Source organism: Macaca nemestrina, chromosome 4 (assembly GCF_043159975.1).
Source record: "Macaca nemestrina isolate mMacNem1 chromosome 4, mMacNem.hap1, whole genome shotgun sequence".
Lineage (NCBI taxonomy): Eukaryota > Metazoa > Chordata > Mammalia > Primates > Cercopithecidae > Macaca > Macaca nemestrina.
In genome coordinates, this window is record NC_092128.1 from 185,826,265 (window position 1) to 185,846,119 (window position 19,855).

Sequence of the window (19,855 nt, forward strand, 5' to 3'; positions counted from 1 at the left end):
CTCTAAACTGTTCTCTCCACATTTTTGCAGCTGGTGGTGCTTTGTTCACTACAAGTCCCTTAAAAACTTTGTGGGCTTCTCAAGCATCTGATTCAGGTGCTCTCCATGCCCCAGAAGCCACTCTCACTAGTCTTTTTTTTTTTTTTTTTTTGAGACAGAGTCTCACTTTCTCTCCCAGACTGGAGTGCAGTGGTGCGATCTCGGCTCACTGCAAGCTCCGCCTCCCGGGTTCATGCCATGCTCCTGCCTCAGCCTCCCTAGTAGTTGGGACTACAGGCACCCGCCACCACTCCTGGCTAACTTTTTGTATTTTTTAGTAGAGACGGAGTTTCATGGTGTTAGCCAGGATGGTCTGGGTCTCTTGACCTTGTGATCCGCCTGCCTCGGCCTCCCAAAGTGCTGGGATTACAGATGTGAGCCACCACGCCTGGCCAACACTACCACTAATCTTGTTGAAACAAGCCTCGCTCTAAGATTTTTAATAAATATTTGTATATTGCTGAAAGGGTATACTAGTTAACATTTAAATCATTGAGATCACCTTGACTTCAGCATTATTCTTAAGGCCATATTTTACTAGCACCACTCTGAATTTGATCTTTGGCCCAGGTTATGACTTACTTTGAGACCTTGTTACCAACTATAGAGTCTAATAATACTTTCCCCAACTCCAACCCAATGTATGTTCTAAATTCTGCTAGCGAATTTGTTTGTTTTTAACCACACTCTTTTCTATAAGTGTCTCAACATATTCAAGCAAAAGAAAAACATGTTAATCTCAACATTATACTGAGATGATTTTTTTCAAGTCCCAGAATTCAGTAGTTGCCTTTTTCTCTGCCCATCTTACTGAAGGGAAACAATTTTACAAATCCTTCACCATGACACAGAGTCGTTCACCATTTGTCCACCTCCCATAGTTTTTCTCACCATTGTTCCAGTGTTCACTACCAATTTCCCCACTGCTTTTCCAGGCATCTAGTCCAAAGCTAATGCCACATGTTACAGTAGCACCCACTGCTAGATACAAATGTCTGTAGCATGCCTATCTTCCTTGTAGTCCTAGATACAGATCAACAAGCTCATGAAAACTATCACTTTTTTTTTTTTTGAGATGGAGTTTCGCTCTTGTTGCCCAGGCTGGAGTGCAATGGCATGATCTCCGCTCACCAAAACCTCCACCTCCCGGGTTCAAGCGATTCTCCTGCATCGGCCTCCCACGTAACTGGAATTACAGGCATGTGCCACCACGCCCAGCTAATTTTATATTTTTAGTAGAGACAGGGTTTCTCCATGTTAGTCAGGCTGGTCTCAAACTCCTGACCTCAGGTGATCTGCCTGCCTCGTCTCCCAAAGTGTTGAGATTACAGGCATGAGCCACTGCGCCTGGCCCAACTATGGCCATTTTTATAATTCATCGATTACATTAGCCTAGAGTGAGTGTGGGCTTTCTTTTTCAATTAAGAAATTTATGGATTGGCCAGGTGCAGTGGCTCACACCTGTAATCCCAACACTTTGGGAGGCCAAGGCAAGTGGATCATCTGAGGTCAGGAGTTCGAGACCAGCCTGGCCAACACGGCAAAACCCCATCTCTACTAAAAATACAAAAATTAGCTGGGCTTGGTGGCACACACCTGTAATCCCAGCTACTTGGGAGGCTGAGGCAGGAGAATCACTAGAACCCGGGAGGCAGAGGTTACAGTGAGCCGAGATCACCCATTGCACTCCAGCCTGGGCAACAAGAGTGAAACTCCATCTCAGAAAAATGAAAAAAAAAAAAAGTTATGGATTGTTGTGTTATATTTCTGGTCCTGTCCTGAGTAAAAGGTATTAGGAACCTGAGAATCCTTCCATTAGCACAATGGAAAAATGGGCAAAAAGGCCAGGCACGGTGGCTCACGCCTATAATCCCAGCACTTTGGGAGGCCAAGGTAGGAGGATCACTTGAGGTCAAGAGTTATAAACCAGCCTGGCCAACATGGTGAAACCCTGTCTTTACTAAAAATACAAAAATTTGATGGGCATGGTGGCGGCCCCTGTAATCCCAGCTACTGGGGAGGTTGAGGCAAGAGAATCACTTGAACCTGGGAGGCAGAGGTTGCAGAGAGCCGCGATTGCCTCTGCGCCACTGCACTCTAGCCTGGGCAACAGAGTGAGACCCCATCTCAAAAAAAAAAAAAAATCAAGATGGTTCATGCACCCTCAACCATATGTACCCCACCCTTACCAACCTGGCCGGTGATCACGCCGGAGGAGGTCTTTTCTTTTTGTTTCTTCTTGAGTGTTGTAACTCCAGCAAGATGTCAACATCTGGCTGCATGTGCCCGCTGGTGGTGGTGTGGAAGTGGGGGGCTGCAGGTCCATGAAGGACGGTGACGTGGATCTTCCAATTCCAGATCAGGATCCCCAAATGTGTTACTAAACTGTGAATTAAGCACACCTCACAAAGGCAAACGTGACCTTTTCCCTGGACACAACAGAATTAGCCTGGTGGCGAAGAAAAAACAAAAAAATCTGGCCAGGTGTAGCGGCTCACGCCTGTAACCCCAGCACTTTGGGAGGCCAAGGCGGGCGATCATTTGAGGTCAGGAGTTTGAGACCGTCCTGGCTAACACGGTGAAACCCCATCTCTACTAAAAATTACAAAAAATTAGCTGGGCGTGGTGGCGGGCGCCTGTAGTCCCAGCTACTCGGGAGGCTGAGGCAGGAGAATGGTACGAACCCGGGAGGCGGAGCTTGCAGTGAGCCAAGATTGTGCCACTGCACTCCAACCTGGGCGACAGAGCGAGACTCCGTCTTAAAAAAAAAAAAAAAAAAAAAATTTAAAAAAAATCTGTTGGCATTTTTTTTTCCTTCTCCCTTTAGAGACAAAGGATTCCCTTCTCATGATTATCCTAAGATCTAAGATTATCCTAAGATCTCTTTGCCTGCCAGGGTGGATGGTGGCAGATGCCCTTGCAATTACTTGCTTCCAGACTCCTCTTTGATAAGGGCTTGGGGGCACCTCATTCTGCCAGTTTATCTTGCCACCTCAATGAATCGCTAGCTGTGAGTCAGGAATCCCTACACAATCCATTTAAATGACTGTGGCAGGGCATCTTCAGACCCTGTGGAAGCTGAAGGTGTGGGCACGTCCATCTCCGATGAAATGCGAATGGGCGCTGGGCACGCGGGGGAAGGCAGAGAACTCAAGAGGCAGAGAAGGAAGCTAATAACTAATTACACCAACTCCACAATTAAGACTAACGTTGGGGGCAAACTCTTTGCTCTGAAAGTCATAAACACTTAGGTGAAACAAAGCTTCCATTTCCAGTCGGCCTAACTCTGGTATTAGCGTTGGCAGGGGCCGTGCAGGAGGGGCGGTGTGCAGTGGTGGCCGCGTTGCCGACAGAGGGTGAGGGAGCTGGGCGCGTGGTGCGGGCGCCGAGGTCGCGAGCTGAGGAGCTTTAAAACCTCTCAAAGCACAGAACTATCAATCAAGTAGGAACTGTGCCCCTGGGGAAGGTCGCAGATTTAAGGTTGCGAGGACAAGGGCAAAGAAGTGCGAAGCGGTCGGGTGGACATTCAGGCAGGCCCAGCGCAGACGCCTGGGAGGGGTACCCAGCAGCCCCTACAGGTCTCTGCCGCGCCCCCGCCACAGCGCCAGGCGCCCGCCGGGCACAGGGCTCGGCACCTGCCGGGGACGGGCCCTTCACGCTGCTCCCTGTGATTGGTGACTCTGGTCCGGGGCGTGGCCCCAAGGGCGGCACGTAACCCTACTGGGGATGCGCGCGCAGGCCTACGGCTTCGGCTCCGCCCCCACCTGGCCTGTGATTGGCTCACTCGGCCCAAGGGGCGGGTGTTCAGGCGCGGGTGCCCGCACAGCTGCCGCGGCCCTTCCTGGTGCGCCAGTGTCACCGCCATGGCTGTCCCGTGTTTGCTGCGGCAAGGACGAGCTGGGGCCCTGAAGGTAAAGGAGGAGCCTCCCTGGGCTGGCTGCGCGGCCCAGAGCCCACGTAGGGGATGGGGTGAGGGGGCGCGGTGCTGGTCAGGCCCGGGCCTGTCCGCGACCTTTAGCCGTCCTGGTTGGGCCGCTGACCCCGCTCCCTGGGCCCAGGACTGACAGCCGGGGGCCAGGCCAGGTGTGGCCGGCGAGCGTCCCGAGGTTCCCCCAAGCCCGCTGCCCGAGGCGCAGGCCGAGGCTGGCGTGCCCCGTGCCGACGGGCGCTCCTGGGGGCTGCATGCCTGGGCGGCAGACAGGGGCGGACCTTCCCAGGTGATGCTGCCGCGCCGCTGGGGTCAGCCGCAGTGTGGCCTCCCGCACGGCTTCTTTGAAGGACAATGACTTCTCCATTTAGCCAAGAGAGGAAATGAGGGAACTTTCAGGGACCTGGTTAACCCGGTAACTTACTGACAGCCGTTGAGAAGCCAGCTGACATGACCCGACCTGTGGAAAGGGGAAGAAGGGCTTTCTTTTCTGCAAATAGAAAGCTAAGGCCAAGGCCGGCCGCGGGCACTTTGGGATTCTGCCACTAATCCCAGTACTTTGGAAGGCCGAGCCAGGCGGATCGCTTGAGTTCAGGAGTTCGAGACCAGCCTGGCCAACATGTCGAAACCCCGTCTCTAAAAAATACGAAAAATTAGCCTGGCGTGGTGGTGCATTCCTGTAATCCCAGGTACTTGGGAGGCTGAGGTGGAGAATCCCATGAACCCAGGACGCGGAGGTTGCAGTGAGCCGAGATCATACCACTGCACTCCAGCCTGGGGAACAGAATAAATAAATAAGTAAAATAAGACTAAGTCCACTTCGGTATCTTACAAATTTAAAAATGGCTGTTATTACAAAAACAGTAACTATTCCCTGCAGAATATGTATATATGTGGGGGGGGTCGTGTGTGTGTGTGTGTGTGTGTGTGTGTGTATATATATATATATATTTTTTTTTTTTTTTTTTGAGACAGAGCCTCACTCTCTCGCCCAGGCCCAGGCCGGAGCGCAATGGCACCATCTCAACTCCCTGCAACCTCCACCTTCCCGGATTAAGCGACTTTCGTGCCTCAGCCTACAGAATAATTTAAAAGTACAGATAGGGAAATCCATTGACAGTCCACTATTACTCCTTCAAGCATCTAGTTCCTAACGATTTTTATCAGCTTTTATATGTTCACAAAAGCACATGTACTCATGCTTACAATCATGAACATAAATGTTTCATGTTTATATGCGCACATATAGGCACCTCTGTTCTGTATCCAGCATCTAGAACATTGTACTGTCTAGCACTTAGTAGGCCTTAGTGAATATATGCTGAGTGAGTTGGCATAATGTAAGATGTAAATACTTATATTGTAGACATTTTTGAAGCAGTTATTATATACCTACATCATTTTAATGGCCAGATAATATTTCTTCTACTCTATTTTCTAAGGATAAGAAAACATTTTACAGAAAGAAACATAGGGCCTGGTGGGTGGCTCACACCTGTAATCCCAGCACTTTGGGAGGCTAAGACAGGCGGATCATTTGAGGTCAGGCGTTCGAGACCAGCCTGGCCAACATGGTAAAGCCCCATTTCTAAAAATACAAAAAGAGCCGGGCGCAGTGGCTCACACCTGTTATCCCAGCACTTTGAGAGGCCAAGGTGGGTGGATCACCTGAGGCCAGGAGTTCGAGACCAGCCTGATCAACATGGTGAAACCCTGTCTCTACTAAATACAAAAACTTGGCTGGGCATGGTGGCACATGCCTGTAATCCTAGCTACTTGGGTGGCTGAGGCAGGAGAATCGCTTGAACCCAGGAGGCGGAGGTTATAATGAGCCAAGATTGCACCCCACTGCATTCCAGCCTGAGTGACAGAGCGAGACTCCATCTCAAAAAACAAAAAAAAATATAAAAACATTAGCCAGGCGCGGCGGTGCACACCTGTAATCCCAGCTACTTGGGAGGCTAAGGCACAAGAATCACTGGAACCCAGGAGGCAGAGGTTGTAGTGAGCCGAGATTGCGCCACTGCACTCCAGCCTGGGAGACAGAGTGAGACCCTGTCTCCAAAAAACTAAATAAATAAAATAAAAGGGAACATAGTATTTTGTAAGTTAATAAATAATCTTTATTAAACCAAATATTAATAGTGATTGTCCTTGAACTCAGGTGTTTTCTTCTTGCAGCCTTTTTGTATTTTACAAAATGTCCATGATATACATACACTATGAAAACTGTAATAACCATTAGAAGTATACCATGTGAATATTTTGCACTTATATGTAGTGGTGATATATAATATTCATATGCGCAGTACCTACATGCATACAATCCCAGCACTTTGGATGGTTTGTTTTTTTTTTCTGAGACAGAGTCTCACTCTGTTGTCCAGGCTGGAGTGCAATGGCGTGATCTCAGCTCACTGCAACCTCCACCTCCTGAGTCTAAGCAATTCTCCTGCCTTAGCCTCTGGAGTACCTGGAACTACAGGCACACACTACCATGCCCGGCTAATTTTTTTTGTATTTTTAGTAGAGACGGGGTTGGCCAGGCTGGTCTCGGAACTCCTGACCTCAAGTGATCTGCCCATCTCACCCTCCCAAAGTCCTGGGATTATAGATGTGAGCCCCCGCACCTGGCCAATCCCAGCACTTCGGGAAGCTGGGGCTTCAGGATCAGTTGAGGTCAGGAGTTTGAGGACGCCAGGAGTTTGAGACCAACCTGGACAACATAGCCAAATCTCGTCTCTATAAAAAAATAAAAAATATTAGCCAGGCGTGGTGGTGCGTGCCTGTAGTCCTAGCTGTGTCAGGGAATCGCTTGGACCCCGGAGTTGGAGGCTGTAGTGAGCCACGATTGATTGTGCCACTGCACTCCAGCTTGGGCAACTGAGGGAGACCCAGACTCAAAAAAAAAAAAAAAAAAGAAAGTATTTGTATACAGTACTAGCTATTATAATGGCATAACTCTAAACATCCATATTCATTAATTCTTTTGTCAGGCTGTACTCCAGGAAGCCCAGGTGTTTCGAGGACTTGCTTCTACGGTTTCTTTGTCTGCGGAATCAGGGAAGAATGAAAAGGGTCAGCCACAGAATCCCAAGAAGCAGAGTCCACCAAAAAGTAAGATTTTGATGGTAGTCATAAGGGAAAGAGAATGCAAAAAGAAAATAGATTAGTCAGCCTTCCAAGCACAACAATGAGTTTTACTAGCTACATAGTTTAAGAGAGGGGCTCTGGCTCTCTCTCCCAGGCTGGAGTGCAGTGGCACCGTCATAGCTCACTACAGCCTTAAACTCCTGAGCTCAAGCAATCCTCCCACCTCAGCCTCCTGAGTAGCTGAGACTACAGGCACATACCACCACGCCTGGCGTATCCCTGGCCTGTTTTGTTGTTGTTGTTGTTGTTATTTTTTGAAACAGACGCTTGCTTTGTCACCCAGGCTGGAGTACTGTGGCACAATCATAACTCACTGCAGCCTCGACCTTCCAAGCTCGAGTGATCCTCCCATCTCAGCCTTTGGAGTAGCTAGGACTATAGGTGCACACCATCATACCCTGGCTAATATTGTAATTTTCCATAGAGACGAAGTCTCACTATATTGCCTAGACTGGTCTTGAATTCCTGGGCTCAAGCAGTCTCCCCACCTCATACTCCCATAGTATTCGGATTACGGGCATGAGCCACTGTGCCCAGCCTACCTGGCATGTTTTTGACATTTCTCTAAATGTTTACTGATGAACAATTAGTTGAATTTCATTACTAACATTATCCTCTCCTTTGGTGAATTTTAGTCTGTGTCTGCAATCCTACATCATAGACTTATGAATTTGGATTAAATGGATTTTAAAATATCATGGCAGAGCCAAAGAGCCCCCTTTTTAGATACATGCGTGTGTGTGTGAGTGGAAACGGAATGCTTCATTCTGTGGCCATCTGGGGTGTGGTTTGGGGAGGGGAATGCTGACCTGGGAGTGGGCCTTGGGCTCTCATGGAGCTCCTGCCTCTGGCCTTGACGGGCCCTGCAGGCCTCTGAGCCTCGGTTCCTTTGTGCTTAAGCAGGATGAGCATGCCAGCCTCGCTGGGTGGTTGTGAGACTGGCTGCGGTGGCATAGCTTTGAGGTGGGAGGAGAGTTTTCAGAACTAAGCTCATCAATACACAGAACAGTTGTATCTCGTAACCTTTTTTTTTTTTTTTTTTGAGACAGAGTTTCGCTCTTTTTGCCCAGGCTGGAGTGCAGTGGCTCAATCTTGGCTCACCACAACCTCCTCCTCCCTGGTTCAATCTATTCTCCTGCCTCAGCCTCCCAAGTAGCTGGGATTATAGGCGTGTGCCACCACGCCTAATTTTTTGTATTTTTTAGTAGAGACAGAGTTTCTGCATGTTGGCCAGGCTGGTTTTGAACTCCCGACCTCAGGTAATCCTCCCGCCTCGACCTCCCAAATTTGCTGGGATTACAGGCATGAGCCACTGCACCGGGCCACGTATCTCATAATTTTTAAAAGAATTCCTGCACAGGCTGGGCATGGGGGTTCATGCCTGTAATCCCAGAACTTTGGGAAGCTGAGGCGGGAGGATCAGTTGAGTTCAGGAGTTTAAGACCAGCCTGAGCAACATAGTGAGACCCCATCTCTAGAAAAAATTTAAAAAAAAAAAAAAAGAAAAAATTTAAAAAAGTATCTGGGTATGGTAGCGTGCACCTGTGGTCCTAGTTACTCAGGAGGCTAAAGCAAGAGGATCATGTGAGCCCAGGAGGTCGAAGTTGCCGTGAATTATGATTGCACCACTGCACTCCATCCTGGGTGACAGAGTAAGACCCTGTCTCGACAAAAATAAATACTGAGTTCAGGCGTGGTGGCTAACGCCTGTAATCCCAGCACTTTTGCAGGCCGAAGCAGGCTGATCACTTGAGGACAGGAGTTCGAGAACAGCCTGGCCAATGAGGTGAAACCCCGTCTCTACTAAAAATACAAAAAAACTAGCCGGGCGAGGTGGCGGGCGCCTGTAGTCCCAGCTACTCCGGAGGCTGAGGCAGGAGAATGGCGTGAACCCGGGAGGCGGAGCTTGCAGTGAGCTGAGATCCGGTCACTGCACTCCAGCCTGGGTGACAGAGCGAGACTCCGTCTCAAAAAAAAAAAAATACAAAAATTAGCTGGGCGTGGTGGCGGGCGCCTGTAATCCCAGCCGCTCAGGAGGCTGAGGCAGGAGAATCGCTTGAACCCAGGAGGCGGAGGCTGCAATGAGCTGGGATTGTGCCATTACATTCCAGCCTGGGCGTCGCAGCGAGACTCCATCTCAAAACAAACAAAAAATCCCTGTACAAAGAAAAATAAATAATCCTTGTAAATGGACACGTGCAGGCCCATATTTTCCCCGGAAGTGTTGGTAGTTGGTAAGTGTAAGATACAGAGGAACTTTTCGCTCTCCATGGCATATTGCCAGATCAAACCTTTCTCAGCCAGAAGTGGCTTTGGAAGCTCTAATGGAAGTTTCCTACATGCAAGTAAGGGTACCCAAAGCTCTTATCGTTGGAATCAAATCTCTAGTCAGTGTGTCTGCCACGGGACAAGACCCTGGGGCGATGGGACACGCTGTGCCTTATTTCATCAGAGGTGTCCAGCTTTCCCCAGCACATGCGTTCTCCCTGATGAAGGCTGCCGGCACAGATGTCAGGGCTGGGTGTTCTTGGAGGTGCACCTTGGGGAACCGCCGGGCTCTCCAGCTTGCTGCTTTCCTTGAATCCAGTAACCAGGCCTAATTTTGCAACAGTCAGTAATAAATTGTTGACGGAGTAATTTCTGTGTAGCTTTTTGAAGAGTATGTCCAGAAGCCAAAGTTAATTATCCATTTGAAGTCCTTGTTTCAGTTTTAAAAGTGAGGAATATCTGGAAATAGAAATTTATTTATTTATTTATTTTTTTTTTTTGAGACAGAGTCTCGCTCTGTCACCCAGGCTGGAGTGCAGTGGCCGGATCTCAGCTCACTGCAAGCTCTGCCTCCCGGGTTCATGCCATTCTCCTGCCTCAGCCTCCCGAGTAGCTGGGACTACAGGCGCCTGCCACCTCGCCCGGCTAAGTTTTTGTATTTTTAGTAGAGACGGGGTTTCACTGTGGTCTCGATCTCCTGACCTTGTGATCCGCCCGTCTCGGCCTCCCAAAGTGCTGGGATTACAGGCTTGAGCCACCGCGCCCGGCCTTGGAAATAGAAATTTAATGTATCCAGCCAGGCACAGTGGCTCACGCCTGTAATCCCAGCACTTTGAGAAGCTGAGGGGAGTGGATCACCTAAGGTCAGGAGTTTGAGACCAGTCTGACCAATATTGTGAAAGCCCGTATCTACTAAAAATACACAAAAAATTTAGCCTGGCATGGTGGTGCATGACTGTTATCCCAGCTACTCAGGAGACTGAGGCAGGAGAATCGCTTGAACCTAGGAGGTGGAGGTTGCAGTGAGCCAAGATTACGCCACTGCACTCTAGCCTGGGCAAAAAGAGTGAAACTCCATCTCAAAAAACAAAAAAAAATTACCCAGGCATGGTGGCACACAACTGTAGTACCAGCTACTCGGGAGGCTGAGGCAGGAAGATAACTTGAGCCCAGGAGGCGGAGGTTTCACTGAGCCGAGATTGCGCCACTGCACTCCAGCCTGGGTGACTGAGCTAGACTCCATCTCAAGAAAGAAACAAAAAGAAAACGAAATATATGTCCAGTTATAACAAGCAGTGCCAGGCACTGTTCTGAGCACTTTTTTCATCTTCCCCAGTCCTCAACAACCCAGGGAGTAGATGCTACTGTTATCCCCATGTCATAGACAAGGAAGTCGAGGTGTGGGACTGAGCTGCCCGAGTCATGCGGTATCCACACAGGTGTCAGCGGAGAAGCTTGGATTTGAACCCAGGCATTCTGGCAGTGCAGTTTTAATCACTGTGTGATTTTAATCACTGTGCTGTCTTCCTTCTGAAAATTCTCAATTCTCATGTGTTTATTTAAAAATAAAATGCTAGGCACAGTGGCTCACGCCTGTAATCTCAGCACTTTGGGAGGCCAAGGCAGGCGGATCACCTTAGGTTGGAAGTTCGAGACCAGCCTGACCAACATGGAGAAACCCTGTCTCTACTAAAAATACAAAATTTGCTGGGTGTGGTGGCACATGCCTGTTATCCCAACTACTCAGGAGGCTGAGGTAGGAGAATTGCTTGAACCCGGGAGGCAGAGGTTGTGGTGACTTGAGATCGCACCATTGCACTCCAGCCTGGGCAACAAGAGCGAAATTGCATTTTGAAATAAATAAGTAAAAAAAAAAAAACCTTTTTATAGTGAAACATCTGTAGAAGTTTTCATTACCATGTAAAATTTGAGTAACTTTATTCTCTAATGTAATGTTTAAATGCACCTCTGTTTCTGAATGTGCCTTGTTTCCAAAGTTAGTTTTGTGACCTTTTGACAAGATACGGAAGTATTTTAAGGTTGCTAATCCATGTCTCACACCCTAACCCTTTTTACTTTTGATAGGGGGATCACTAAAAACTTGAAGGCCGTGCCCTCACTTTTCAACAAAGCAGAAAGGAGATTCAGGAAATTTGAGTTCTATATTGAGAGGAGATAGGGAAGCAACAAGGTGAACTCCTGCCTTTACTAATTACCAGTACAGTATTTGTAGACCTTTATGTTACATAGTTTGTTATGGTCTCTCAGGGAGGAGAAACAGTCTCTGAAAGTCCCCATCTTAGGCTGTGAGATAGGCCTACGCAGCTAGTCTTAGGTCGGTAGTTTTGTGTTTTATTATACAGTCATCCTTCAGTATCTGCGGGGAATGGGTTCCAGGCCACCCCTCCCACCAGGATTCCAAAGTTTGCAGATGCTCAAGTCGCTGATATACAGTGATGCAGTATTTGCATATCACCTAAGTACATCCTCCTGTATACTTTAAATCGTCTCTAGATTACTTACAATACCTAATACAATGTAAATACCATGTAAATAGTTGTTGTGCTGTTTAGGGAATAATGTCAAGGAAAAAAGCTTGTCAAAGCAGATGATTTTCTGAACATTTTCCATCCTCAGTTGGTTGCTTGGTGGGTTTCTATGGGACCTGTCTTAGGATGAGTGTATTGAAGATACCATCAGTGACGAGTAATGTGTCATGAAATGTCTGTGATTTTGACTGAGTTTTAAGTTGTTTTGTTAAATGATATTCCTCTTTATGCCATTTCCTAGATGTAGTGGAACCAAAGGAGAGGGGCAAGCTCCTAGCCACCCAGGAAGCAGCTGAATTGTCTAAAAACTTATCTTCACCCGGTTCTTACCCACCAGCTGCGAATAAGGGCGGGATGGTAGCTAGTCCCAGTCCCAGTGGCAGCGTGCTGTTCACAGATGAAGGGGTTCCGAAATTTATGTCAAGAAAGACTTTGGTAGAGTTTCCACAGAAAGTTGTGTCTCCATTCAGAAAACAGGGCTCCGACTCAGAAGCTCTTCGGGTGGGTCGGAAAGTGACGTCGCCTTCGTCTTCATCCTCGTCCAGCTCCTCTGATTCTGAATCTGATGACGAGGCTGACGTTTCAGAGGTCACTCCTCAAGTGGTGAGCAAAGGCAGAGGGGGGCTTCGAAAACCAGAGGCCTCTCGTTCCTCTGAAAGCAGAGCCCCCCGAGTTACAGTATCAGCAAAAGAGAAAACCTTGCTGCAGAAGCCGCATGCGGACGTCACCGGTCCAGAGAAGCCCCACCAGCCAAAGAAGAAAGGGCCCCCTGCTAAGCCATCAGAAGGCAGGGAAGATGCGAGACCAAAAACCACAGTGCCCAGATCTCAAGCAGATGAAAAGTTTTTGAAGCAAAGTTTAAAGGAAAAACAATTGCAGGAAACATTTAGATTAAATGAAATAGATAAAGAAAGCCAAAAGCCATTCGAAGTTAAAGGACCGTTACCTGTCCACACAAAATCAGGGTCGTCTGCACCACCGAAGGGCAGCCCAGCGCCTACTGTGCTGGCAGAAGAGGCCACAGCAGGGGGGCAGCTGCCAGCCACTCCTCCTGGGGCAGCAGAGGGGCATCTGGAAAAACCCGTGCGAGAGCCCCAGCGCAAGGCGGCCCCTCCCCTACCCAGAAAGGAAACCTCGGGGACACGGGGAATAGAAGGACACCTGAAGGCTGGAGAGGCAACTGTGGAAGATCAGATACCACCAAGCAATTTGGAGACAGCTCCTGTTGAGCATCACCACGGTTTCCATGAGAAGACAGCAGCATCGAAGCTTAAGGCCGAGGGCGAGGCCATGGAAGATGCGGCCGCGCCAGGGGATGACCGAGGCGGCACACAGGGTATATCTTGACTCGCGCTCCCAAGTGCACCCTGTCCCTTAGGGTAGTGAGGCCAAAGAACTAGTTTCCATATGCTTGTGGAGCAGTGTTACAGTCAATCAAATTCTGTACTAGAAACATGGCCTGTAATGCTGTCTCAGCCAGGCAGAAAAGTATGTCTTCATTATGGACAATCCACATCTTTATATTCAGAATCCCTAAAATATAATATGTAACATTCTTTTTTTTTTTTTTTTTTTTTCGAGACAGAGTCTTGCTCTGTCGCCCAGGCTGGGGTGCAGTGGCCGGATCTCAGCTCACTGCAAGCTCCGCCTCCCGGGTTTAGACCATTCTCCTGCCTCAGCCTCCCGAGTAGCTGGGACTACAGGCGCCCGCCACCTCGCCCGGCTAGTTTTTTTTTTTGTATTTTTTAGTAGAGACGGGGTTTCACCGTGTTAGCCAGGATGGTCTCGATCTCCTGACCTCGTGATCCGCCCGTCTCGGCCTCCCAAAGTGCTGGGATTACAGGCATGAGCATCTGTACTCTGCTTAACCTTCACCTTTTTTTTTTTTTTTTTTTTTTTTTTTTTTTTTTTTTTTTTGAGACAGAGTCTTACACTGTCACCAGGCTGGAGTGCAGTGGTGAGATCTTGGCTCACTGCAACCTCCACCTCCTGGGTTCAAGCCATTCTCCTGCCTCAGCCTCCCAAGTAGCTGGGATTATAGGCACCCACCACCACGCCCAGCTAATTTTTGTATGTTTAGTAGAGACGGGGTTTCACCACATTGGCCAGGATGGTCTTGGTCTCCTGACCTCGTGATCCACCTACCTTGGCCTCCCAAAGGGCTGGGATTACAGGCATGAGCCACCGCGCCCAGCCCCCAGCCTTCATCTTAAAGAGTATGTCCTTGGCACTCTTGACCGTTTCTTAACCAGTATAATTTTTGTTGTTTTTTTTTTTTTTTTTTTGAGACGGAGTCTCGCTCTGTGGCCCAGGCTGGAGTGCAGTGGCCGGATCTCAGCTCACTGCAAGCTCCGCCTCCCGGGTTCACGCCATTCTCCTGCCTCAGCCTCCCGAGTAGCTGGGACTACAGGCGCCCGCCACTGCGCCCGGCTAATTTTTTCTATTTTTAGTAGAGACAGGGTTTCACCATGGTCTCGATCTCCTGACCTTGTGATCCGCCAGCCTCGGCCTCCCAAAGTGCTGGGATTACAGGCGTGAGCCACCGCGCCCAGCCCACCAGTATAATTTTTGAAAACTGGCAGCTTAACATTGTCACCGCTGACTTTTGAAGGTGTCTAAGTGTTCATTGATGACCTTGTGGGGCATCTCACTAAGTGAAAAGGGGAGCGTCCGGTTTAACTTGCTTAGGTGAAGAGCAGTAGCTAGTCACTTGGCATGAGAGTCTTCGGGTAAATTAGATGATTACTTTTAGCATCCTGTGCACAGCGCAGATTCACAGTTCAGGAATTAAAGCAGTGTGTTGTACAGGGCAGCCGCTGCATACACATCCTTTCCCCTGGACAGCATTTCCTTCTCCGGTTAACTGAAAACACATATGGGCTGCTTTACTCTTCTAGAAGAAAGTTTATGAAGGGCTTTTTTTTTTTGACATGGGTTTTGCTCTTGTTGTCCAGGCTGGAGTACAATGGCGCAATCTCAGCTCACTGCAACCTCCACCTCCTGGGTTCAAGTGATTCTCATGCCTCGCCTCCAGAGTAGCTGGGATTACAGGCGTGTGGCACCACCCCTGGCTAATTTTTGTATTTTTAGTAGCGACGGGGTTTCACCACGTCGGCCAGGCCAGTCTCGAACTCCTGACCCCAGGTGATCCACCCACCTTGGCCTCTCAAAGTGCTGGGATTACAGTCATGACCCACCATGCCTAGCGTATGAAGGCTTTTAAAGGGCAACAGCATTTATTCCTATTATGTTACCATTTCCTTTTTTTTTTTTTTTTTTTGGAGATGTAGTCTCACTCTGTCACCCAGGCTGCAGTACAGCAACACGATCTCAGCTCACTGCTGGCTTCACCTCCCAGGTACCAGCGATTCTCCTGCCTCAGCCCCCTGAGTAGCTGCCACTACAGGTGCCTGCCACCACGCCTGGCTAATTTTTGTATTTTTAGTAGAGACAGCGTTTTGCCATATTGGTCAGGCTGGTCTCGAACTCCTGACCTCAGGTGATCCACCCGCCTCTGCCTCCCAAAGTGGTAGGATTACAGGCGTGAGCCAGTGCGTCCGGCTATGTTACCATTTTCTTGAGCACTAAACTTGATAAAATGCAATGTGCTTTAGGTGGGTCGTGGCAAACATGAAAAGGCCAGCTTCCGTTTTAGAATCCATGGCTCTTCTTGAAGACTTCTCTAAAATGCATGGTCCCGAACAAGCGCGGCTCCGTCCTGTGTCTGCTCTCCATCCTCTACCGCCGCCCCTTGCCTTATGTGCCTTACCTGACGCCTTCTTGTTCCTGGTTCCTTGTGCGGCGGGATTTATGTGTTTTCTCCCCTCTCCATCTGCTCTTTCATCAGTACGCCAAGTGCAGGGCTTGCCAGACTTCCCAGGCCTCAGGAACTGCATTTCCTGATGCTGCTGCTTTCACTCCTCCTGCTCTAAAATGGAGACGAATAACACAACTCGCAGGATAAAAACAGAATTGAGAGTTTTCAGATTGCAAACCTGTCTGAAGAGAAAATTCTAACATTTCATGGATGTGTTGTTTCTTAAATATCTTCTGTGCCCATGCGTGCAACCCACCTTGCAGAGCTGTGTCTGTGTGGGGCCACGGTCTCGCTAGGCAGTCCGTGCCCCAGTACTTGCCTTCCAGGTAGCGTGGTTTTAGATCAGAGTTTTATAACCCACATCTTGGTCAGTTATCACCCTCCTATAGTAACTAAAATAATATGTTCTGCTTTGAAGGTGTATCTACACCACACCGAAGACACTCAGCTTGTGGAGATTGGAATGATGCCAGCTCTTTAAATAAGACATCGTTTTTGTTTAACATAACTTAAAACTGAAAATCAGAGCTTTTGGTATTAATTGAAATAGTGAGAAAATACATGTATTTAGGGTTTTTTTTTGTGTGGAGCATGAATGGAAGTTAAGACAGACCTAATGACCTGATTTCCAGAAATTGAGTCAGTACGAATCTTAACCTAAACGTCAGCCTTGTTCCCGTGCTGGTTTTGATTTTGCCATTATGTTATATTTTATGTCCTACTGCAGGAAACCAGTACTTCTTTTGCCTCAACCCCTACTTGTAGTTTAGAATTACCAAATGTTTAAATGCTGTGTTGTTATTAGAATTTATCTAATTTTCTTGTATCAGAGATTCAGAAGGCTCCTTTACTTTAAGCTTTTCAATTTTTTTCTTTTTTTGGACACAGAGTCTTGCTCTGTCCCACAGGCTGGAGTGCAGTGATGTGATCTCGGCTTACTGCAACCTCCACCTCCCAGTCTCAAGTGATCCTCCCACCTCAGCCTTCTGAGTAGCTGGAGACTACAGGTGCATCACCATGCCTTGCTAAATTTTTTTTTTTTCTTTTTTTTGAGACAGTCTTACTTTGTCACACAGGCTGCAGTGATGCAATCTCAGGTCATTGCAACCTCTGCCTCCTGGGTTCAAACAATTCTTGTGCCTCAGCCTCCCGACATAGCTGGGATTACAGGCGTGTGCCACCAGGTGGACTTGCTAACTTTTGTAACTTTAGTGGAGACGGGGTTTCACCTTGTTGGCCAGGATGCTCTCAAACTCCTGGCTTCAAGCAATCTGCCCACCTCGGCTCTCAAAGTGCTGGGATTACAGGTGCGAGCCACTGTGCCTGGCCCCTGCTTTTTGATTATTTGTAGAGACAGAGTCTCACTATTTTGCCCAGAATGATCTAGAAATCCTGAGCTCAAGCAATCCTCCCAACTCGGCCTCCTAAAGTGCTGGGATTATGGGCATGAGCCACCATGCCCAGCCCAGATTTCTAATAGAGGTAGATTTTATCATGCATCTCTAAGTTACCTGAAAGTCCTGCCATAATTGTTCTAGGCATTTTCAAACTTTTGAGAAGCCTAGAAGTATACAAACTAAGACGTTAAGACACGTTGTATGGCCTGTCACGGTGGCTCACGCCTGTAATCCCAGCACTTTAAGAGGCCAAGGCAGGCAGATCACTTGAGGTCAGGAGATCGAAACCACCCTGGCCAACATGGTGAAGCCCCATCTCTACTGAAAATACAAAAATTAGCCAGGCATGGTGGCAGACGCCTATAATCCCAGCCACTGGGGAGTCTGAGGCAGGAGAATCACTTGAACCCGGGAGGTGGAGGTTGCAATGAGCTGAGATCGCACCATTGCCCTCCAGCCTGGGCGACAGAGCGAGACTCCATCTCAAAAAAAAGACACACATTGTAATAACTATTCCATTTCTTAAATTGGTAAGTCTGTATGTTTTAGAATAAACTTCTAAGTAATATCTTTCTTTTTCTTTTTTTTTTTTTTTTTTTTTGAGACGGAGTCTCGCTCTGTCACCCAGGCTGGAGTGCGGTGGCCGGATCTCAGCTCACTGCAAGCTCCGCCTCCCGGGTTCACGCCATTCTCCTGCCTCAGCCTCCCGAGTAGCTGGGACTACAGGCACCCGCCACCTCGCCTGGCTAGTTTTTTGTATTTTTTAGTAGAGACGGGGTTTCACCGTGTTAGCCAGGATGGTCTCGATCTCCTGACCTCGTGATCCGCCCGTCTCGGCCTCCCAAAGTGCTGGGATTACAGGCGTGAGCCACCGCGCCCGGCCATCTTTCTTTTTCTTTACTGTGGCTTTTGTAGTCTTTTTTAATTAGACAATTTGTTCCTCACAGATAGGGTTGAGGAAGAATGCTTGGTAGATAATAAGGGCCTGTGTGTGAGCCAAGTCATTCATAAAGAGCTGTCCTTGTGTTGGTCTCACGGGCATCGTGTTTCCTCCACAGAGCTGGCCCCAATGCCTGCTGAGCCATTTGACAACACTACCTACAAGAACCTCCAGCATCATGACTACACCACGTACACCTTCTTAGACCTAAACCTCGATCTCTCCAAATTCAGGATGCCTCAGCCCTCCTCAGGCCGGGAGTCACCTCGACACTGAGGGCCCTCGCTGTGAAGATGAACCTTCCACGGTCTTCGCTGCATCCTGGAGTGCAAAAATAAAATCCACTCGAGTAGCAAAGCCCAGTGTGCATCATCAGTTTCACTTTTACTTGTTTTTTTTGAGACAGGGTCTCACTCTGTCACCCAGGCCGGAGTGCAGTGGTGCGATCTCGGCTCACTACAACCTCCGCCTCCTGGGTTCAAGTGATTCTCCTACCTTAGCCTCCTGAGTAGCTGGGACTACAAGTACTCACCACCAGGCCCAGCTAATTTTTGTATTTTTAGTAGAGATAGGGTTTCACCATGTTGGCCAGGCTGGTCTCGAACTCCTGACCTCAGATGATCTGCCCACCTCGGCCTCCCAAAGTGCTGGGATTACAGGCGTGAGCCACTGCACCCGTCCACTTTCATGCTTTTTACAGTAAGTGGTGAATTAGCAACAGTAATGCTGATTATCCAACATATATTTTGGAATATCTACTGTGTGCAAGGAATTCTTCTTTAAGGTTATGGATCACTGGACAAATCCATATAATTAGAGAATTTTAAGCGCTTTACAGCCGTATGATTCTACTGTACTGAGCCTAGTCAATTTAGCATTAAACTGATTATCAGCTGAGTATCAATAATGTAATAGTGACTTTTTTTTTTTTTTTCTTTGAGACAGAGTCTCTCTCTCGCCCAGGTTGGAGTGCAGTGGCACAATCTTGACTTACTGCAACCTCCGCCTCCTGGGTTCAAGCGATTCTCCTGCCTCAGCCTCCCAAGTAGCTAGGACTACAGGCTTGCACCACCATGCCCGGCTAATTTTTTTTTGTATTTTTAGTAGAGAGAGGGTTTCACCATCTTGTTCAGGCTGGTCTTGAACCCCTGACTTCATGATCCACCTGCCTCGGCCTCCCAACATGCTGGGATTACAGGCATGAGCCACTGCACCCAGCCAGTAATAGTGACTTCTAATCCTATAGCCCTGGTTTTTTATTATTAGAAACGGGAATTTTGGCTAGGTGCAATGGATAATGCCTGTAATCCCAGCGTTTTGGGAGGGCGAGGCAGGTGGATCACCTTAGGTCAGGAGTTTGGGACCAGCCTGGCCAACATAGTAAAACCCCATCTCTACTAAAAATACAAAAATTAACCAGGCAGGCTAGTGGGCACCTGTAATCCCAGCTACTCGGGAGGCTGAGGCAGGAGAATCATTTGAGCCTGGGAGGCGGAGGTTGCACTGAGCCGAGATCACGCCATTGCTCTCCAGCCTGGGCAACAGGAGCGAAACTCCATCAAAAAAAAAAAAAAAAAACAGGAATGTTACTAATTTTAACTGCTGCATTGCAAACAAATTGTATTGCAGTCTTTTACTATCAGAAAAGGAAGAGAATTGTTCTGTTTGCCTCTGTTAGGTATTTTGTGTAAACTTGGGGACATTTTCATTAGTGACATTAGGAAGAAGTGAAGTTTTGTGCAGTACAATGACAAAGTTGATCCT

The 19,855-nt window shown here is 48.2% G+C and overlaps 1 protein-coding gene across 2 annotated transcripts; it reads left to right on the forward strand.

The window, feature by feature from the left end:
- Nucleotides 1–3,835: 3,835 nt before the first annotated feature.
- On the forward strand, nucleotides 3,836–18,438 carry LOC105472574 (NADH:ubiquinone oxidoreductase subunit V3). 2 transcript variants are annotated; one of them, XM_011725944.3, is made up of 4 exons: nucleotides 3,836–3,950; nucleotides 6,964–7,084; nucleotides 12,179–13,273; nucleotides 18,210–18,438. In XM_011725944.3, the coding sequence occupies exons 1-4, from the start codon at nucleotides 3,903–3,905 to the stop codon at nucleotides 18,365–18,367; spliced, it is 1,422 nt and encodes a 473-aa protein (XP_011724246.1). In that variant the 5' UTR covers nucleotides 3,836–3,902; the 3' UTR covers nucleotides 18,368–18,438. The 2 variants fall into 2 exon arrangements, with proteins under 2 accessions (XP_011724246.1, XP_011724248.1); XM_011725946.3 differs by lacking the exon at nucleotides 12,179–13,273.
- Nucleotides 18,439–19,855: the final 1,417 nt, after the last annotated feature.